Source organism: Sabethes cyaneus, chromosome 3, assembly GCF_943734655.1.
Source record: "Sabethes cyaneus chromosome 3, idSabCyanKW18_F2, whole genome shotgun sequence".
Classification (NCBI taxonomy): domain Eukaryota; kingdom Metazoa; phylum Arthropoda; class Insecta; order Diptera; family Culicidae; genus Sabethes; species Sabethes cyaneus.
Window position 1 is genome coordinate 193,950,554 of NC_071355.1, and position 23,695 is coordinate 193,974,248.

At 41.2% G+C, this 23,695-nt stretch overlaps 1 protein-coding gene across 1 annotated transcript in view; it reads right to left on the reverse strand.

Moving 5' to 3' along the window:
• LOC128742372 (tyrosine-protein kinase Dnt) overlaps nucleotides 1-14,895 on the reverse strand; it is a 249,418-nt gene extending 234,523 nt beyond the window's left edge. The window contains exon 1 of the mRNA XM_053838713.1: nucleotides 14,790-14,895. Within this exon, the coding sequence (XP_053694688.1) occupies nucleotides 14,790-14,895 (106 nt within the window). The remainder of the gene's footprint in view (nucleotides 1-14,789) is intronic.
• Nucleotides 14,896-23,695: the final 8,800 nt, after the last annotated feature.

Here is a 23,695-nt window from a genome sequence, read left to right on the forward strand (position 1 = left end):
TCTATAGGTGAAGACAAAACAAGTTAGAAGAAGCTGATCCAGAACGACGATTTGGGGACCAAAAAGGTACTCGGAATGTGGTGGGATACATAGTCAGTAAAAAAAAGTCAGTCACGTTCAAAATTCTAAAGCGGTGTGGACAGGATTTGCTATCTGGACAACCGATCCCTACCAAGCGAGAAGTGCCACGAACTCACATGTTAGTTTTTGATCCGCTGGGGCTGCTAGCGAACGTATTGATGTAGCTCAAAGTCCAATTTCAAGACATCTGGTGATCGAACATAGGATAGGACGAACCAATATCCGATGAGCAACGTGTCAAATGGAGAGCGCGGCTCAACAGGAGGATGAATAAGTTGCAGTTCCACGGTGCTACCGCACATTACCCAGCTAGCATTTTCATATGTATAAAAAAGGTAAAAATCAGCATTACGTACAGATATACGTGCTAAATAAATCGTATTTCATGCGCAAAATTGGCATATCCGTACTATTTTGGAGGCGATATACATGATTACGAATCATTTTGAGCGTTACGACTATACAACTATTTATATACGATAATATCCGATTCAGCGCGAGTCGCTCCGTACTACTCTACGATTTTGTGCTGAAAATCGTATGTATGTCAGTCGTTATCATTATATACGACCAAAAATCAACTTGATCCCACTTTATCCAGCTTTAGTTACGATTTCGAGTTTGTTAGGAGATATTTACGATAGTTTTCGTACATTGATATACGAGTTGGTGCTAGATGGCTAACTTCAACCGAACGAGAACCACCTGCACGTTTTAGTCGATACGAGTGTAAACGGTTACGTCGCTGTTACCTAATTTCGCTACGAAGAAGAGGGTGTCGTAGAGTGACGGCTAAGCCCCGAGTTGCCCCGCTGAGGAACATGTCTATTACTCGGTTGGAGCTCCAGGCGACAGTGAACGGTATGGGTCTAACAAAAACTATTGGAGAAACCTATCGAATAACACCACGGACACTGTGCTTCTGGTCTGATTCGCTAGACATACTGTGTTGGTTGCGTTCGGTTCATAGACGATATAGGAAGTTTGTTGGGTTGGAGAGTACTGGAAAACATTGACATATCGGAGTGCCTCTGGGCAATGTTGCAAATCGAGCGAGAAGCCAACGATACTTACTCATACGCTAGAGAATATGAGAAGCATAGCATTCAACGCTTACGCCCCTCATGTAAGCGTAGAACAAACAGCTGGCGTTGCTGTGTGCTGACATTCTGCTACCCACACACTCGCGAATGCACAGTCTCATATTGTCTTTCTATATAGCATACTCGCGAGTCAAATAATTCGAGAGAAAACAGCTAAATACACTCGCAAAAACTAGTCGCAGTGCATGAATAAATAAGAGCGAGAGTCCGAAAGGGATGCTTATGCCGGCGTGTTCGTTAGAGTGAGTACGCGTATGTGAGAAAATTAGACCACACGAGTGTGGGCTTCGCAACGCTGCCTCTGGGTCCCCAGAAAATTTCTGATCTGTCATCATCCGGTTTAGGGGACCTGATTTCCTGTGGCAACAGCAGAGTGCATAGGCACATGACGAGATAAACCTGGCGATAAACGTCCACGCAAGTTGTGATCCAGTAATGAAGATTTCTGTAGATAGTCCATGTGGGGAAAGCTCGTACGGATTGTCGCATATGTGTTGCGATTTTCCAAGAATGTTGGCGGAAAAGTGACGACATCAAATGAATCTTCAACGCAAAGTTTCCGAAAAAGGTCTATCTGTGGTTGACGATCAGCGGGCAAGGCAATGTTCAAGTTCGTTCTTTCGGTGAACAGGGAGATATATTGTACAAAGTGCTTGCCGGAAGTTGCCGCCTTCATCAAAAAGTATTACGCGAAGAAGGTTGTGATCTTTTGGTCGGATCTAGTCTCAGCCTATTACGCCAAGTGATCTCTACGTGGTCAAAACGGTCTCACCTGCATCAGGTGATCGCCCAGACTACGGAAAAACTGCAGAATATGCCGATATCCATCTTTTAATCGACCATGGCCAAGATTCCAGCCAACTGTAGTAAGGTCACTCCGCTGGGCGTCGAAGCATTTATTAGAAGGCCTTATAAACGTTGGATTTAAGGATGGTTTGTTCCACTTGTCTTTTGTAGTTTTTTCTTTCATTGCCATCCGAAATTAGTCCATTTTTATTAAGCATACCTTAAATTGCTAACCACTTTTAACATATCTATTCAGAAGTACAAGAAAGTTCATGGTTTTTGATAAAAAATAAGCAGTAGTTTTGATGTTTAAAAAAATTAAATGTTATTTTCATGACCCCCCCCCCCCCCCCCCTCCTTACTAACGTAGGCCTAGCTCAACCATGCAGTTTTGTTTTGTATATATCATGAATAATGAGCCGAGAAAACGCAAACTTCTCCAAAGATACTACCATTGAATAATTACTCCTTTACACGCTATAGGAAATCGTCATGTTTTTGGATGTTTGATCCCATTGTGCTTTAAAATAAATCAAACCGCTGCATAGTGGGGATTTTCTCGAAAAAAAGACCTTTATGTCAATATCTCAAAAAGCCGCTGAACTCGGCTCAATATTTTCATGTAAAAAAAAGATATTTCTATAAAGATTCCAATGATGTGGTGCATGTTCACGGCACGCATCTATTTCTAGCAGTTTTTGCCAAAAGAAGGGCATTTTACTCTAATTTTCTCGATATGAAGTGATGTAAACGTTTATATCTCCCGATTCTGCTGGGATAAAATAGATCTTTTTTCACCACATACAGGCTATTTTCACGGGGAATCCGATGACAGGATATTTGTTTACGGCACATGGTTGTTTCTTGATGTTCTGGTCAAATATACGGCATTTTACCCCAGTTTCATCAATTTAAAAACGTATATCTTTGGATTCCGCTGGGATGCATTTTATATTTTTTCACCAGAAAGCTAATTTTATATGCAAACCAACAGCTTGGAGTTTTTTATTACAGCACCGGTTTGTTTCTTGTGGTTTTGGCCAAACAAAGATCATGCTACCCTAATTTTGCAACATCAGCTGAGAAATTTATCGCTACCAAATACCATGCCATCGAAATTCACATAAAGATAGCTTTCTTGTCGTAAAGGAAGATCGGTTTTATACCAGCGGGTTCCAGAGTTATTTATCAAAACATCTCAGTACTTCTGAAAAAGTAGGGTAAAACCCCCTTTATTTCACAAAATCTACTAAAAACCGACGCGTGCCGTGTGCAGTGACCACACCATTGGAGTCCCCATAGAAATATCTTTCTTTTGACAGATTGAATGTAGCCCAGCGGCATTTTGATATATTGAGATAAAGGACCTTTTTGTAAAAAAATCCCCACTGTGCACTGTTGCAACACAATTGACTACCTATGTGGGGGAGCTGTGGTTTCAACAAGGCGGCGCAACATGTCGCATCGTGATTTATGAAAGAAACGTTTGCCAAACAAATAATTTCGCGTGACAAGCTTTCAAGATCAAGCGATTTAACACATTTGGATAATTTCTTATGGGTTTATGTAAAGTTTCTGGCCTATGATTATAAGCCGTGGTTGATTGATGCCCTGGAAAACAGCATTCGCCACGTTATCACTGATATGCGGCTTCCTTTGCTGCAAAAAGTGATCAAAAGTTTAACTTTCCAATTGGACTTTTTTTAGGTCATATGCTGGAAATCATTTTCAAATAAAAATGGTTAAAAATAACCAAATTTGTCGCCGTTAACATATTTCTTATCTGTGTTCAATTTAAATTTTAAAATTCTGTGGAAAAATTCCAGGTCCTAAAGTTCGCTGAAATAGTTTTTGCTTCAATTTTTTGCAAAAGATAAAACCATTTCTGACATCAAAATTCCATTTCTTCAGCGTTTGGCTTTCTCCCTCCAATTATCGGAAGCAATTTACCAAACAACCAACAATCGATCACTGAAAAATGTGCAGCATCAACCACTCCCTACGTTAATATAGTTCGTGCCACAAACATTATGCTTTTGAAATGAAAAAAAAGTTGCTCAAGATCACAGTACCAGAACGGCAATCAGTACCAAGATGCTATCGGCAGCAACATAAACATGCAACGACGATGCAAATAGACTCCCGGTCATTTAAAGTAAACCGCTTACGATTACACTGGCGATCGTAAACGTAAAACGATGGCAGACAAATTGCCAATAGTCACTTCAATTTTATGTTAACTTCAGCTTACAAATCTGTGGCCCCATAATGCCGTTCGACTCGACAGGAGAATCCTTTCGCCCGGCTTCACGCCCGGTCTGCAGACATCAAAAGGGGCCACACATTTCACTACGTGCAACAATGTCGAAATTTTTCGACAGCTCATAAACATGGCACTTTTCCACATGATGGACGTGTGTGCCTTTCGACGGCTCCAGCAGCGAGCGGCGGAGCGCGCCATGTGTACTCGAACGTATATGTATGGTACGTACCTTCCATCCACCCATGGACCGACCGCGCAAGAACAATCTCTGAAGTGAAATGCTATAAACAACACCCAGGCCGATCGTAACATAAACATAAGAGGTGATGATGGAAACAATAATCGTTTTAACTGTCTCGGAATTGAGCGTACGAAGGCAATTCGGTGGGGTCGTCTCCGTATTTCAGCCGCGGGCTCGGTCGTCTAGATAGTTGCTAAGCTCCGGAAACCGTACCAACAGATCGGCAGAGGGACTTCCAAGTTCCAATATCAACCACACTATGGTCCAAACAAATAAGCAATGAGCACTTGAAAAAATTTAAACAGTCGATAAAATTTTTCGCCTTCATTTTCTTAATGCATTCACGGAGAATGGGTTCAAGGCGAGGAAGGGAGAAGAAACCACCCGAGGGCGGTGGTAATGGACTTGCTTGTAGCAAGTTTGTAGTGAAAGCATCAACCGGCGCAACGGGTGAGAGAATATGATCCGACTATTTATGCTTTTCGAAAGGACGCAGCAACTGAAGTCAACATAGTGCTGCTGTTGCTGGAGAGCGTCGTCAAGAGGAAACCACTCGAAATCAGCCAAAGTGTCGCTGTGATGACGCGTTCGCTACCGCGCCACCGGCGGGCGATATTTACCCAACGATGAAGAAATTATCAAAATTTGTGCGCCACTTGAGAAAACAAATAATTTATTACACCACAAGCCGCTGCCGCTCCATGTTGCTGGGCGTCGACCGAAACGAACGAAGAAACTCGATGCACAGCAAATGTATCGATAACTTCAGTCACCCGTCGCAGTGACAGTTCCGTCCGCCGATGATGACTGCCTGTGACGGCGACACTAAATTGAGGCACTGCACAACGCACTACGGTGACGAGTCATGATGAACAAATGGGCAGCAGTGTGACAATGATGGTGGTCTGTCGTGGTTTCGATGTCAGTTAATTTTTGTTCGAATTGGGAAAATGGTCATTCCGACCAGGATATCATTTCAGCTAAATTTAATTCTCAAACTGCAAAGCATAGATATTTTTTGGTGTCTTTATAAAACAGGATAATGTCTGGAATGCTCTACGGTACAAATTCTATCTTTGAACGGCGAAGAAAATGCTTCTCTTATTTTCTCGATCAGAATGGCTTGGTAATCGTTGTTTTCGTTTGGATGCGCCAAATGAGTGATTGCCACTTAAATTCGTCGTAAAGTGTAACAGATATAATGATTCAGCATGATGAAGATCGGCTGGTTTTGATTTCTGCAAATACGCTAAAAGTTTTAAGCAAATTCTTGCTCTTTCAACAGAAGAATATAGGATTCTTTCAATGATCGTGCGGTGTTCGAAGAAATTGGCCGTAAAATGCCAATAAAGCAATCTTCGAGTAACTGTTAACGGAGTGAGGTTCTTCGTTGGTACTTTGATTGGCCTTAGACGTTGGCTGACTTTCAAAAAATTATAGAAAACTGGTCAATGAGATGTATAATGCAATGATTGCCCTCCAACAATAAAACGAAATCATTTTAGAATGATTTTTTTTTTTCATTTTGTTCATCTCATTCAAGAAAGTTGATTGGAAACACATTATAGAATAAAGAAGTAGCGTCGCTCATTCAAACGAACATCACTTAAAACAAATTATAAAAGAAAATAAATAACGTAGAACACAATTTATTTTATGACCAATCAATGATTACTTATTTGTGAAAGTTTGCGTTTCGGTTACCATGTCTGAACAGCATGACTGAAAAAAGTGGTGGCTTTTGAATTTACTGAGTCAATAACCGACATGCTTCGACAGAAAGAACCAAGAAAAGTGCATTGCATTGAAGATGGTGCATTCGTTTTTTTTTCGATGATCACAAAAAGAGTGTTCGTTTGTTTTTTTTTATATATTGGCAATTCTTTCGTTTGAATGTTTAACTACAATGGGTTGCACTAGAATACACGCGGCATCATTTGAGTTGGAGTTAAAAACCAACGACTTTCTCATTGTAATTTAAACTCATGTACAGCCGATCCTTATTAGGGGAGAACTTATTGCCATCAAAAGTGGTGCACTGCCAGTAAAGCTTTATTTTCTAGCTTTTTAAATGCAGATGATGCTAGGCGATAATTTTTATTCAAAGTAATGAGTTAAATATAATTTGATAAAAGTAATGTAACCGAGATTTACTCAAATTTCATCGGCACTCTCGAAAATATGGAAGATTTTGAACGCTTGCCAACTATGATTGGATTTCTATGGTTTAGATATCGATCGACTCATAATAAATGCAGCAATTATGTGATTTTTATTTTAACTTTCATTTTGAATCATTAATTAGTGGAGCTTAACGAAAGGTTTTTGGTCAAATGTCCCTACACATTTTTACATGATCGCCTTGCTTCCCAGGTAGGCACGACAGTTAAATACACCATCTGTTTACTGTGATTTCGATTACTTTTAGAAAAAAAATGCGACAAAATCTGCTCATTCCAACAGGTTGAGGATTCTTTACGACGATTAAACCTAGACTGAATTGATGTCTCTGCTTGGGAAGTACACCAAACAATGTGACAAAATCCTCTCGTCACAACAATTCTTGCAACCGCGGTGAAACTTAGGCCAATTTGATGTCTGAATTAGGAAAGTGCACCAGAGAAAATAAAAAAAACCACTTCATCCCAACAAAAATTTTTACGACCGCGGATTAACTTATATCAATTTGATGTCTAGATTAGAGAAGTGTTCCAGAACTGTCCCAGAAGGTTGAAGTTAGTTTTATAACGATTAAACCTAAGCCAATCTGATATCTGTGCTTAGGAAGTGCGCTAGTATTCGGTTGTAATATGATTCTATATGGATACTCACGTTCGCCATTTCAATGGAAGAGTAGTGAAAAGAGAATGTAGTGTGTTGTGACAAGGATGTAAAAAGGCATCGAATCGGTAAAATAACTGCAACGTGTCGTTAGGGCTGGTAATAAAAGCAATCCTTGATTTCTGTCAGGAAACAGGCCAGCAGTTGTTTTGTTTATGATTTTGTTAAATAGTTTTCAAGTGCACATTTTTGCCAGGACAAGTCATTTTTGCAGTCTGTCAAGACGGTCCAGACAAGTCATTTTTGCAGTCTGTCATGACGGTACAGACGGTCAAGTTTCGATAACGGAATGTAGCACGTAGGCTTTGCTTTGCTTTTTACTGTACCCGCGTAGAAAACTACGCATCTCGGAAAGTTTTAAGCCAATCTACCGCTTGACCTTCGAAACTTATTAGCTTTTTTCGAAACTCATTCGACGACATTCCACAGAGGAGCATTTGTCTGTCTGAATGCTAAATGCTACCGACAACAAATGAACAATTTAAATGGAGCGCTGGGCAAAAATCCAAGCAACGTAACACAAAGTGATTTTATTGCATGTTAATGCTCCATCACACACTGCATAACCGAGCAAGTAAACGATTAAGTCATTTGGTTTGGAAGTTTTTGGACATGCTGCTTATTCACTAGACTTGGTTTCTTCCGACTACTACCTATTTGCATTGACGGGACACAAACTTGCTGAGCAGCGCTTCAATTTTTACGGAAATGTTTGCTTCTAAAGAGTAACAGTTCTTTTGGCGTGACTGCCAGATTGCCAGATAAATTAGAAAAATGTTTAGCTATCGATTGCGAACACTGTGAACAAAACAGAAATTTTCATTTTAATGCAATAAATTTTCATACTTGATATACCTGGTATTTGCTTAATTGTATTCTATAGTCGCTTTCCAAATCTGGAATAAATCTGATTTAGCAATCGATCACCAACGAAGGTGTCTTACAGACTCTCTATTACTCTATTACAAATCGTTCCCTCCTCCTCCTCCTTCTCCTATAGGAGTAGTAGCTTAGAGCTGACCTACCCGACGCCAATTCGTTGTACGTCTCGACACTCACAAGTCGGTTAGAATCCGGTCGGGCTCCTCTATTTCTGGTGCCGGCGTACAATCGTTCGGCATTCTTGTGACGTGCCCGGGCCCCCATAGCCTCCCGACTTTTACCATCAGTACTAAATTCTCCTAGTCTCAAGTTTCTAGTAATGATGTAATGTTTATTTGTATAAAAATATCAACAGGCCTTGGGCCCTACTGATACACTTAGTCTAGAATCTACATGCTAGGAATCTAGTTTTCAGAACCTGGCCAGGAATCTAGTTTTCAGAACCTCGCGGCTAACGTTAAAATCGAAGCTAGGTATAAATCATTTGTAATGGCGTTGCAGATCGATGATTGTGCTAAAGGTGCTGTAGTTGGTTCGTCGATGTGGTACGCGCAAAAAAACACATTATGTAAATAGAACACGACTTTGAGCGTATATGTTGAGATTCACGACATGGGCAATCCACTCTGGAGTTCAGCATATCGGCGACAGCTATTGCTCTGATCACATCGCGACGGGTGTTAAAAAGCTCAAGATCGATGAGTGTGCAACGTCGTTCCAGGACAATCTCCAAAGAGAGAAACGGATGAATCTGCGCTACACTGACTCGAATCCGTCAACTACATTTTGGTAATAAGGGTGTCCCACATCAAATTGCACCACAGAAGAAACGCTGTAGAAAATTATCTAATTGACCGATCCTTTTCAAACTTTCAGACAACAAAATATAACCCAGTAGTAAGCTTTTGGCATATTTGTTTCATTTAACTTCAATACCATAACCTCTCACCTTACGCTTAACTCCACTCGAAAAGTTGTGTACAACCTGGCTGCAGCTTCATCTGTATGGAAACCCACTTTTTCTCCATGTCTTCCTCAGGTTTGACCTTCTTGGAATGTTTCCGTAATGTCTGCTTGATACCAAGCTGCTTGATACCGGGAGGTTCATGTCCTTGGGTACGAAGGTGACCCCGTTGGCTTCGTATCACTCCATGACATCTCTTGAACGGTGGCACGAAGCTAGATCTGGCCAGAAGATCATAGGGCCCTCGTGTTGTATCAACAGAGGAAGCAGATGCTTCTGTAGACACTCCTTGAGGTAGATCTGCCCGTTTACAGTCCCGGTAGTCACGAACGGCGCATTCTGTTTGCCACATGAGCAGATCGCTTGCCAAATCATGTATTTCTTAGCAAACTTTGAAAGTTTCTGCATCCTTACTTCTTCCGGAATATCAAACTTGTGCTAGGCGGTGAAGTACAGTAGCCCTGGAAGCTGCCGGAAGTCCGCCTTGGCGTAAGTCTCATCGTTCGTGATGAGAGAGTTGAGGATTTTCCAGGTACTTCTGCACGCCATTTTTTTGCAATTTTCGAAAAACCGACCGCGATAAAAGTAGAGTGTAAACAATGCACTCTAAACTACTTCTACCCAAATTTTCGAGAGAAAATACCCAATGGGTATTTTTCTACAGCGTTTCTTCCGTGGTGCACTTTGATGTGGGACACCCTTTAAGGAGCACTGGAGCGCAGTACTCAAGATTGGACCGTACAAGAGCGGAATAGAGAGCTGTGAGACAGTAGATATCGTAGAAGTTCTTGGCGATCTGCATGATAAATTCCTGACTGCCGGCCTTGTCGACAATAAATACGATGTTCTGTTTAAAGTCAAGCTTAGAGTCGAGCAGTATTCCCAAGTCCTTGGCACAGTTTTCGCGGCGTAAGCGCATGGCTGATAGCGTGTAGACGAAGACGAGAGGGTTTAATTTCCTGGAGAATGTAATTATTTCACATTTGTCGAAGTTTAGCAGCATGCGGTTATCTGCGCACCATTTCGCAAAAATCGACAGCTGCTCTTGCAGGAAGGTGGCATCGGATGGACTATCAACTTTAGCATAAAGCTTCAGATCGCCGGCAAAAGAATGTCGCGGACATTGAAGCAAGAAATTGATGTCGTTAAAGTAGACGAGGAAGACCAAAGGTCCAAGATGGCTACCTTGTTGAATTCCGGAGCAAAGCAGAGAAAGATCTGTTCGTCGTATCCTTCGATAAGTAAGTAAAATCGAGTAAAACCGTCGATGCTTACTTCTAGGTGGCGGTCGGAGAGGTTTGAATTAAACCATCGTAGCCTCCGGTTCCTAGCTTATCCAATTCAGCGATGACAATTTGATAGTTCATTTTGTCTGAAGCAGCAGATAGGTCCGTGTAAATAACGTCCGTCTGTAACCGGTCGTTATACCGTCGGACGTAAGAGTTAGAAAACTGGTTGTCGTGGACCGTTTGGGCATAAAGGCGTCTTAATTTAAAAAAAAAACTTAACGGGCTCCTGCAATCTTTCCTGGCCACGAAAATGAAGAGTTGGAGTAGGAGATTATAAACATAGATGAAGAGCAAGTTATGAACGATGCCTCAGCAGATCTTTGGTCTTGCTCCTCGTCTATCCTCATCGAGTCGACCGATGATGAAAGTGACAGAACCAACGTTATTCTCAGGTCCGAATCTAAATTAGAAGATTCGGATGAGAATTACACTCTCTGGTAAAGAAATCTGACCAGAGCTCATAAAAGGCTCTGCTTGCCTCTGGACTTCCTGCTATGCAAGTACTGACTCAATCTGCCGCTGTGTCGGTAAAACAACCACGAGCATCGGATCTACACGCAACGTGCAAACGTAATCTATTCATTACACTCGAAAGGAAGTGCTAGTTTGAAGACTACAAGTGAACCTCGCTAGCGTTCCATGGATTCCACTATTGCTATTTCCTTCAGTTCAGAGTTGGCATCCTCTCTGAGGTTTTTTCCAGTACTGAAATGACCGCTGCTCAGCTAGATTCCATACGAGATACTCTATTAATTGCAAAAAGCAACAAAAACACATTGGATCAGCCGCAATTTTTTTTAACTAAATTCTTTAAGTTCACTTAACTAATTCTGTTTAGTAAAGACCAGGAAACCCTGGACTGGTTAAACAAGGTCGTTCCCAGTTTACTCCAATAGGAAAAAAACAATACTCATTGATTTGGATGCAAAGAATATCCCGTGTCCAGAAAGACTTCGTGATTGTTTTCCGCTAGGACCGACTTTTGTTCATGGGAGGCTCAAAAGCCTCAAAGAAAGCCAAAATTAGATTCTTTATAATAATAAATGGCGAGTTCTACAACCGAATGGAGTTCTAATCCGAAGCAACGTGAAACTACAAGCCAGCACTAGACCTGCACCAGGCTGAAGGCCACTTGAAGATGATCTGGCATAGTGCCTCAAAACTCTAGTAATGCTGGTAATTAGGTGCCACCTTACAAGATGATCTGAGGGTTCTATTGAATGCATTCTGATAAAACGAATACTCTTCGTGATGGATCTTCGAAACCTGCGAATTTTGAGAGTCTCGCAGGTCCAAGGCGAAGCGATACCAAAATACAAGGTCCCACAGACCATGCGTAGCTAACACCACCCCAGATTCAAAACATATTCCGGTATGAGTACCAGTTCTCCAATCATAGCCAGTCTCAATAATACACTTGCATACACTTAGATAATATACACATAATGCACTTAGATACCATTGAAAAAGATAATCTTCAGAGGAATTAGACTTAATAGTGGGACTCACTTTCCGGGTATACTTTTGTCTATCAAGTTGCCAACTCAAACTCGGAGACAGTTATGAGCAAAAAATAGCAATCATAAAGACGCACTTTACCTACTAAAACAACTGTTCAAAGATTCATTTTGAATAATTTTCTCAGTGATTAAAACAATGGCGTTCATAATATCGCTTGGCGATAATTTTTATTCAAGGTGAATTTTATTTTAAGGTGAATGACGCATGAACTCAAGAATTATGAACTTCGTTCTGCTTATGTTGTATACCTGCCTCTTGAATATGGCGTTACCACCGATTCCAAGAAACCATTTTGGAACTATTATACATTTATTACGGTTATAATTATCCAAAACGGTCTTAGAAATCGCAATCAAAGTGCTCAAATCGTTACTTGAGACGTGCATAGAATATAGACTTCATGTTTGTTCATCTCTAATGCACTCCAGATATATGATCCTCTTGATTTATATCCTATATCAAACTCATTGTTCTGCAAAATATGTTTTTTTCAGCTTAACGTTATGCAGTTGAACAAAAAAAAAATCTTTGGAATGTTTCTGGCATAGAAAGATAATACCTGAAGCATCATTAAGCAATAAAAATTTTGCTAAGATATTTTTTAACACTGAATTTTCAGGTATTGGAAACAACAATAGCATCATTGCATCATTGAGCTGTGCTAGGATTTCATATCAAAGTTCTGAATAGTATCGTTACTTCTTCCAGCATTTTTATCGCCTATTTGATGCCCATCCAACTAGTTCAACTTGCTAACTGACCTAACCGCTAACCTGGTCGTGGTTTTGCAATCCTCCAGCACAGAGTACCAGAGCTATTACTAAAACACATCGTTATTCTTCCTCGGCTTGTCGAAGCGAAATGAGTGAGTTTTAATGCGAAAAAATCTGAAGACCAGTGAAGCCAATAAAGAGCAAAGTTATTACCAACATAGGATAGCTTTTCTGTAAACAATAAACTATGTTCGTGCCCATAAAGTTTATAAACATTCTTTCTGTACCTTTTTTTCCCAAAAGCTCAATTGTTCGAAATCAATTATCCGCAAATAGCTCTTGCAGCGATTCTTTCCGAGAAAAAAGTTGTGAAATGTTTTTAAAATCAACCGAAAATATTTATGCATAAGCCTCTTACCATCATCGGCTTGATCCTTTCTCCTGAAAAGCCCAAAACGATAAAAAACAACAAACTTGTTCACCTTTCTCCCCGAAGCCCAACAATACCTGAATGGCTGGCTGGCTGGCTGGCCGTTTTCGCTGGTCGGGCATGTTGAAGCAAAGGGTGATTATTACCTGCTTTTGTCACCTCGACCTCTCTATATCAAAACATTAAATATGTCGCAGATCAAGAGGGACACAGGCAGAGCCGGGAGTAAGGGAAATGGGTACTTTAAACTCCCTCTCTTTTTTTCGGCCGTAATCCTCATGGGCCATTCGGAAACATAAAATTTCTAATCCTCGTTAGAGTCTCTATTTTGTTCAAATCGTTAAGATACCAATTCGAAGAAGCTTGGCCTGCCAGAATGGACCTCTGGGATTGTGATACACCGTAGCGTCGTAAAGCAAATATTTAACCTGTGCATAGGAGCAAAATAGTCCCTTCGGGGCAAGCGGGGATTCGGTTTCGGACTGGAAAACGAGAAAGTCCGATTTAAGCAGCAGGAAGCTTTGGCCTTTTAATTGATTTATAGCACCCGTGTCTGTTGTGTAGAGGGTCTCGGGTCAGTGCTATTGATTTTTGTTATATCGGTTAGCAGGTATAAAAAACGAAAACTTCAGTCTGAATTGTCTGAAAGATTTCCAGAACGCTCGATTAGAGCGGGATATCTCCTTCAAAATTAATTGCATTTCCGCTACGAAGGAAGGCGAATGTTTACTGTCCTCTCCGTATACACAGAGAGAGATAGCACGGATTTGCAGGAAAATGTTCGGATTGTGTTTGGATTCGATCAATCACAAGTGTGTGTACAAACAGAGAACCGGAAATTTGCAAGTAAAATTCAAATTCGGTAGTATAACTTGAGCATGCACGTCACTCACCGAACGATTCCAGTATTCCGTAAATTGTTTTCTTTAGTAAACAGACTCGGTTGTTTATTCGTCTTTGAATTTCAACCGACTAACGAGTGAAGCGAGCTTGGAATTAATTTTATTTAAATTAATGGAGCAGAACAACAGTGGGCAACCAAATAAATTTTATCTCTATTTCAATTGCTTCAGCAGTTTCAGAGAAATGTTTAAAACAATTCGTTAATAGCTAATAGTTTACTATATGGACATCAACTCTAAGTTCATGAATTGCGGTTAAATTTCCTTTTCGTCAATTATTCGAAAATCGCGAGCAAGTTTTATATCGATGAAATATTATTATCTGAATTCCATTCAAAAGTACACAACTTGAGTTAGTTTCATTCAAGGTCATAATTTCGTTTTCGTTTACACAGGTTAGGCACAACAAAGACGTAGTCCTATCACGAAAAGAAAATTTCAAAATCTCCGTCAGTTCCAAAGAATATTATTTCAGGTGCTGCTGCAGCCTTTGTTTCTGGTTCCTCCGGTATGTCCGTTCATTATTCATTATACGATCGTACGTTGAACGAGAAGACACGAAGCACACCGAAAAACAAAGCAGAAACAACAAAAACATCGCCGCCAACGAAGAAGGAGCAAGGTTAGGTACCGGCAACAAAAATATAAACAAAACCAGTAACACTGCTGGACGCAGTGCAGTCTTCAGTTCTCGGTGTGCTTTTGTGTGATCGGAACCGGAATTCATATCTATTTTCGGTTGAAAACCGATGATTTATCCACGGGTAACCTACCGAGTAATCGCATGACTTCGAGCTGGTTCAGATACAGGTTCAGATGCGCTCCGCCGCCAGCCGCAAGCAGCAGAAATAATCCAACGTAAACACATAAATTCGTCATATTGACAGTGTGCGATGTTGTTGCTGGTTTAACTCTTTTTCAATTTTTCCGAGGTTTTTATTTCGAGCCGATCCTCACTCGCTCGCTCGCTTAAATCCCTTCAGGGAGAACAACGATTATCGTGTTCAAAGTTTAATACCGTTACTATTTGTTACATACACTCAAACCCAGCGCTGCTCCGAGCAGGCGAATAATCACCGCTTAATCACACCTTACTCTATTAGTAAACATTCTCATTCATAATATTTACACCGGCATTTATTCGCGTCTAACACATCGCCACAATCCGTCAATAAATTTTGACACTTGAACAACACTCTTCTGGATCGCTCGCAACATACACCGATCTCTTTTCTTTTCTTGATTCCTTTTTCACTCTCTCACTGCGATCGTGTTTCGGATGAATGTAAACATTCACAAATTGCACACTTTAAAAACAATCACTCGTTTGCAATGCACCTTAGAAGGAGACACACTTTCGATGCAGTGTCGCCGATTATTCAGTTTAGAATGAAACTTGGTATTATCCTTAAAGCTTGATTAGAAATACGATCACGATTGACGATTTAACGCAGAACGTAGGATAAACTCGCCACCACCAGTAACACAACCGAACCGCGCGACGTTCTCAACAACACTGAATGCACGGTAGAAAGATTCCAACAACCAAGAACCAACCGGTGTGCAGTGCTTGCAGCAGCGCCGCTCCAGTACGGTTGTGTGCGTGCGTTCGGCTTTTCATTCGGTTTGTTTTGGAGGCTCGTTCGGCCGGTTAGTGCGGTTCGTTGTATGCTGGCGGTTGCGATGATTTTTGTTCAATGAAACCATCGAGTGTTAAAGAAAGGGTCGTGTTCAACCCTAGGAAAATAAACGTAACGCTGTTATTGTTATTGCTGTGTTGAGTTGTTCGGTTTGGATATATTCAATGTGGCAATGTGAGCCGAGAAGCGCGTTACGGTTTACGGCCATAAGAGGCAATGTGAATAGAGAATATATTTTTTATTTTGAAGTGGTTTTAATCATTTGGTAGAGAATAATTCGTAGCAGAAATAAAATGAAAATATCATACATGAGTAAAGAAAACTTAAAATTATCGTTTTAAGCTAAAGCTTTTTAAATTTTTAGTTTTTAGATGTTCAATATTTTTCGTTACTTTTATTCTTATATTCGTAATTATATAGTATTACGAAAAGAATACGTAATACAATAAGTATTACGATAAGGATTACTTACTTTAATTAAAAAACTGCAACTTTCCGTTCAATGGAAAGCACGTTTTTGGCGATGCCCGAAAAACCCCCGAGAGGACTATGTTATACTATGCACCGCAAAACTCACTAGAACGGTCGCATACTTTTGACCAAGGATTAGGGTAAGGAACGAGTTAAGCAGTGTTACCTATTTTAATCAGTTGAACATAAATGATCCGAAAATGCACTTTTTTATTCATATTTTCAAAATCTTTTGATAGGATCATCTTCAAAAATCACTTAATCATACATTTGGTTCACACAAACACAATTTATTGGGTTTTCGACAAGAAATATGATGAATTAAAAATTGTTGTCCAAAAACGTACATTTTTCAGCTGCTCTTCAGCAATCGCCACCTTGCTACTGACGAATTCATCAAATTTTCAGCACTGATTACAACCACTCTGAAAGTCAAGCACTCAATTGTCACATACCATATTATTCAGTCTCTTTTTTCTATTATCTAAGGCTTTGTCACTAGCCGAAAGTTTTATTATTTTCTAACAAAACTGAAAACAAATTCTGAATTGATGGAACCTGTTCACCAGTAGCAGCAGCTGCAGCACAACTGATGAACTATCGTGTTGCCAAGATACTGTTTCGGTTCTGGAAATAAGAATTTTAAGTTTGAAATTAACTGAAACCTCCTATGGTGAAAACGTGGTTCAATACTTTTAAGAGAAATGTATGTTCATAATTAATTTTTCTTTATTAAAAACAACACAAAAGACAGCTTTTTCAATAATTTTCGAAGATTTTCTCAGTGATTTAATGAAGCAACGATGTGTTTCAATGTTATTTGCTTTGACAACACTGTTCTAAAGTTAGATCGTGTGCACTTCTATGTTTGCCTCTTTTGTTCTCCCACCATCCTTATGAACAGCGAGTGAGACGTCAAACTCGCAGTTTCCCATAAGAACACCAGAGAATAAAAGAGACGACGAATACCGTTTGCCGAACGGTGCGGTGAGTGTATGCCCCGATAAACAATTTAGACAGATGGCATTTTACGCATATGCCGATACGCTATGCCGATTACGCATCAGATGCCGATTAGTAGGTCGCGGATAGGAACGCGAACTTACTGAATAGGGGGAAAAGTTCGAGGGATTTTTTAACGGGACGTAAAAAAATTCAGATTTCAGGATTGCTGAAAACAGCACCCTGCGGGTGAAAATGGGTTCGGTGTGTTCAAAATTAGTTCCACCGCTCCAACTTTTAAAGCGAAAAATCAAAAGTTTAGCTCAACAATAGTGTCTTCCAATGGTAACAGCTTGAAGAACTAAAGATAGCAAGAAGATTGGTATGCTGATATTCCCCACTTAGTCAACCCATCGCTTGTAATAAGGTAAAACAATCAGTGACCCGCTTAGACTGCTTAAAACTAGTTCTTTACCCTATGTTCTGCAGGAAGACAGAATTTTATTTCAATAAATCTGAAAATGCGAGTGTCACGAAAAACAGGTAAGTTTTAAGTGCTAGTAACAGATGTGGTACTGGCTTTTGGTCACGGGTTTCGTGCGAAAATATTTATATTTCGTTTATTGTCGACGTTTCGACGGGTATCCCTTCATCCTCAGTACAGCTATTGATTTACAAAATTTTGAACATAGTTATACAAGTCTAACATTTAACATTTAACTACTCACAACGTATGCAAATATTTTCTTTGTCAAGTAATTTGTGTCATTTGTGTATATAAAGTTGTCGGTTTCTCTACACTGAAAAAGCAGCACATTTATAGTGTGGGTTTTTTTTTGTTGGTAACAATTGACTTTAAAAAGAAGAACTTACACAGATTTTACCCGGGCACATCGGACACAGATTGAAGAATGAAACTTTTCAAATGGCTGTGTGAGATGGCGAAATTTCAAGAAAAGATTGCATGGAACGCTTGGAAACTAATAAGAACAGAGATGGCGTAGCTAAAGAGCAACGTCTTGGCTGAGAGTTGCGATCAGAATCATTGAGCGAGAGAGTGTAAAATACCAGCGTAGGTAGAATTCAAATTGTCGGTGTCGGTTCTAAAATTCACTGTAGAATTGTCAGAAAAGATATGACACATTTCCAAAATTTGAAGAGCTTGAATTCTACTGTCTTGGTCTATGATTTTGACTCTGGATAAATCAAAATTGTGATCATGTTCGATAATGTGAACCATGAGTGCAGTTTTCTTAAATTCATCTTTTTTGTTTTCATTTTGTCCAGAGTCTGACTGCTTGAAATCTTGATAACGCTTTATCAAAGATCGATAACCAGACAAACGTTGCTTTAGTTGTTGTGTCGTAAGTCCAATGTAACAACTTTCACAGTCTGCACAGGGAATGCGATATATCACATTGCGTCTCAAAAGCATAGATGTCGGATCTTTAAGTTTTGAAAATAGCGCTGCGTTTGTTTTGGCACATTTAAAACTAAGGCAAATATTTTTCTGGTGTTTGTGAACGACCCTCGCAAGTGCGGGAGTGAGAACATCTACGTGGTGAAGTGATCGATATACTTTTTCCTCGCCTTCCGTTTCACCGTTTGAACTGGTACGTGAATTTGTTGTGGCAAATCTGTTGATCAGACGATTTATCAATGAACTGGGATAGTTATTGTTTTTCAAAAATTCCCGTACCACGTTCTTTTTCTCATCAAAAGATTTACATGTCGATAGTACAAAACGATATAACAAAACCAACGGTCGTTTTTATTATCATCGAGTGCTAGTAACTACTGGTGGAACTATCACTCATTTCTAGAGGGTTATAGCCCACAGAAAAAAATAAAAATTAAAAAATTGAGTCGAATTTCCTAGGGGAGCTAAACCTTTTCTAGGGAGGGTTTAATCCCCCATCCCCTCCTTGTTTCGCCAATTCTACAATCAAAATAAATTTCATGTCGAAATCATAGGAAAAGTTATGTGAATATTTTCATCCAGCTTTTCCTGTGCTATTTACGTAATTTTCAGGTAGTTCGCACGCATACGAATGCGTTAACGTGAAAATCAAATAGATGTTATTATTTTTTCCAATAACAATCAGCTGAAATTCACGTAACTCCCTGTAGAGAAATTTATGTGATTTTTCACGTGGAAAGGACGTGTGGATTATTTTGAGTGTACTAACTCAGCGATTCTCTTCTTGTCAGGCCAGCAACAAATCGTATATCAATAGAGTTGGGCGGGGCATAAGTTCGATGTATGAAGTTGCCATCAATTTTCGTGAGATATAAAGAAGGACAACAACATAATATATTTTATAGTGATGCAGTAAGTCAATGTCTTCACATTCAACTATAAATCATCTGCGGTAATAGTGTTTTGCGAAATAAATTCTTCTTTCTTCTGATCCAGTGCCGATTCGCACTTTTACCCTACTAGCGGGGCAAAAGTACGAATACCGCGGGGCAAAAGTGCGAAGTTCGAATCCATGAAATTAGCACAACAGTAGCTAACAAAACCATATTATCTTCAATCTGCGTTATGTTTCGGTAAAGAATATTCTCAGTTTGCACCTTTCCTATTTTGCGCTGGTGTATTGCAGCCTCCGTTAGATCGAAACTTTTCCAAACGTTTGTTTTTTGTTTCATCAGCGGAAAAACATTGTTTTCCTCCAGCCAATATCTGTAGAGCACACAGTTTTCTGCAGATCTTTCATTTATAGTATCTGTAATAGAGTGCCTAAGGCTGTATATAATTAGCTATACATGTTTGCCTCGTCCATGAATCGTACTTTTGCCCCGTCCGTGAATCGCACTTTTACCCCGCTAGGCGCTTGACGGGGTTAGATTAAATTACGGAAGAGGCGTAAGAGAGGAGACGCAAAGAGAATCTCTCATTTGCAGCTATGACCTATTCAAAATTCAGGCCAGAATTGTTCACAGGTTACTACCTGCTACTAGCAACTCTGTTCTCGTCGTGAAAATACTAAAATCAGTAAAAAAAATGCAACTGGACTCTGACGACCTTCACCTTAAGGCTCTCAAATTTCCTCTAGGCTATAGGATCACAACATTCAGTTGAGTATATTTTTTGTGTTAACTTTTTCAATCAGTAGCGCAAATCTTCTTCTTCTTCAGCAGGATAGAGTCGGGGTGGCTCGTGCTGTTTCAACCACTCGTCTCCATTCAACTCGGTCTTGGGCCACTCGTCGCTAATTTCCTAGTCACCTCAGAAGTCGCGAATCGCTTTCGACCTGGTCGAGCCATCGTGCACGTTGGGCCCCCTGTTCCTGGTGCCGGTGGGGTTGTTGAAGAGGACTATTTTCGTCGCACTGTCGTCCGGCATCCTTACGACGTGTCCGGCCCACCGTAGCCTGCTAACTTTTGCTAGTTGTACGATAGGAGTCTCCCCAAGCAGTGCTTGTAGCTCGTGATTCATACGCCTCTGCCACTCTCCGCTTTCAGTTTGTACTCCACCCAATATCGTCCGCAGCACTTTCCGCTCGAACACGGCAAGGGCGCGTATGTCCTCCGTGAGCAGCGTCACGGCTTCAAGTCCATAAAGAACTACCGGTCTAATAAGAGTTTTGTACATTGTTAGCTTCGTGCGGCGGCGTACGCTTCCTGATCGTAGCGTTTTACGAAGGGCAAAGTAGGCCCGATTTCCCGCTTGGATGCGCCGCTGGATCTCCTTACTAGTGTTGTTGTCCGCGGTCACCAGCGATCCCAAATACACGAACTCCTCTACCACTTCTAGTTCGTCGCCGTCAACGGTTACCGTCCGTGGGAGGCGCGCGTTTGTTTCCTTTGAGCCTCTTCCTTTCATGTATTTGGTCTTCGACGCATTTATTTTTAGCCCAATTCTCAGTCTGGCGTCAGCTTTCAGTCTGGCGTAGATTGCCTCCGCCGTCGAAAAGTTCCTGGTTATGATATCGAAGTCATCTGCAAAGCCTAGAAGTTGGCTACCCTTGGTAAAAATCTTGCCTCTCGTTTCGATGCCCGTTCGTTGGATCACCCCCTCAAAGGCGATGTTGAACAGCATGCAGGATAAACCGTCACCTTGTCTCAACCCTCCCCGCGTCTCGGAGGGACTCGAGAGTGCCCCAGAGATACGTACGAAACACATCACTCGGTCCAATGTAGCTCTGATCAGTCGCGTCAGTTTGTCCGGAAAACCGTATTCGTGCACTATCTGCCATAGCTTGTCTCGATCGATTGTATCGTATACTGCTTTGAAATCAATAAATATGTGATGCGCGGGCGCGTTGTACTCCCGACATTTCTGCAAGATCTGTCGGATAGTAAAAATTTGGTCCACAGTTGCGCGAGCCGCAAGCCCCCATGAAACCCGCCTGATAATTCCGTACGAAACCTTGTGCTATCGGTGACAACCGGCGTAACAGGATCTGGGAGAGTACCTTGTAGGCGGCGTTTACCAGCGTTATACCACGATAGTTGCAGCAGTCTAGCCGATCACCCTTTTTGTAGATGGGACAAACCACTCCTTCCATCCATTCCTCCGGTAGCTTTTTCTCATCCCAAATCCTCAAAATAACCCAGTGTAGAGAAGGCTCTAGCCTAGCGTTTCTCTGCTAGCGCTTCTCCGCCATGTTTATAAAGCTCTGCCGGTGGGCGGCCCTTCCCAGCGGCTTTATTGGTCTTCAGCAGCCCGATTTCTCGTTTGACTTCTTTTGAGATCAGGTGCTAGGACATTAATATCTTCTACGGGCGCTCCTAGGTTAATTTCCGTTCCGCCTCCTTCTGCGACTTCGCCGTTGAGGTGTTCATCGAAGAACTGGTTCCATCTGTCGACCACCTCGCGCTGGTTTGTAATTAGATTTCCCCTCGTCCCTACACATGTTAGGTTTCGGTGTGTAGCCCTTCCGAGTTTGGTTCACCTTCTCATAAAACTTGCGCGTTTCATTAGCTCGGAATAGTTGCTCTAATTCTTCACGATCTCTGTCCTCCTTCTGGCGCTTTTTCTTCCTCAGGATCGTGGTCAACTGGTTCCTAGCTCGTCTGTATTTGGCCAGGTTCTCTCTAGTGGCAATACTTAGATACTTTTTCCAAGCATTTTTTTTCTCCTCCACCGCTTGTTGGCATTCCCCATCAAACCAATCATTTTGTGTACTCCGAGGCTGAAAACCTAGTGCCGCCGTAGCGGCCTCTCCGATGGCCGAGCGTATTCTGCCTCAACCGTCTTCGAGGTTTGAAGCACCTAACTCCTCGGAAGAAGGCAGTACCTCATTCAGTACTCGCGCGTAGTTCTCGGCAGCCTGTGGGTTATCTAGCTGCCTGATGTTTAGCCGAGGAGGACGGCTTTGACGTGTCCGGTATACGGTGGACAGCTTTGAGCGCACATGTACTGCTACTAGGTAATGGTCAGAATCAATATCCGCACCCCGACGGGAGCGTACGTTCGTGATGTTAGAGAAAACCCGGCCCTCTATGAGAACGTGGTCAATTTGGTTCATTGTACGTTGGTCAGGTGATATTCAGGTGGCTTTGTGGATATCCTTGCGCGGGAAATAGGTGCTTCGGATCACCAGTCCTCGGAAAGCTGCGAAGTTTATACATAGTTGGCCGTTATCGTTTGTGTCGGTGTGCAGGCTATGGGGTCCTACCACCGGTCTATACATCCCTTCCCTACCGACCTGGGCGTTCATATCCCCGATGACGACCAACCTCGCGTAGAACGCTTCTTTCTCATCGTCGGGTCTACCTTCGCGCAAATCTTGTTCGTTAATTAACTTGTTGCTCTGTGTTATTAATTGAATGTTGGCTATGCAATGCCCTAGCGGTTATGCAGATCTAACGGGTGGCAACTAAAATTTTGGATTTTTTTTTTTCTCAATCTGTCAAAAAAAGACAAAGAGCGTTGTACGGCCGTCATGTCAACTTTGTGAATGCATCGCTTGATTCTACCAATCAACTGTTTGCAATTCGTGGCTCTCCAGTTATTTTTGAACACTAAGCAACTCAAAATCTCGAAGAAATCTCCGATTGGACGCACTGAGACAGATTTTTCGGGTCGTGGTTTTTGGGTAAAAATGGGATCGAATGGGTATTCAGGAACGATTGTGTTTTTTCGGCATAATGCGATGATGCTCTATCCGACCAAAACACGTATTGTCCATCTGCTTGATATTTTTGTAGAACCAGGATCAACATTTTCTGCAAACATTCGTCTGGTGCATCCCAATTGATAGCCAAACCAGAGGGCTTGTTGTTGAAGAAACGAGGAAGTGAACCATGTCCTTCTGCGTCCATAATGGGATACCGTCTGTAATTTTGAAAAAATGCGCTGATGCGTTATATAAACCGCTACTGAAAATTTGCAATTTGTCTCTTCGACAAAGTAAGTTCCCGGGGTCCTGGAAAAGATCTTATATTTTGCCAATATTTAAAAAAGGAGATAAATGCAACATCGCGAACTACCGTGGAATAACCTCTTTATGTGCTGGTTCTAAGTTACTTGAGATCCTCGTGAATGAGCTACTGTTTAGTAAAGTGAAATCATATATTTCGATAGAGCAACATGGATTTGTTCCCAAACGCTCAATTAATACCAACCTACTGCAGTTCTGTTCATTCTGTCTTCGCCAGATAGAAGACGCAGCCCA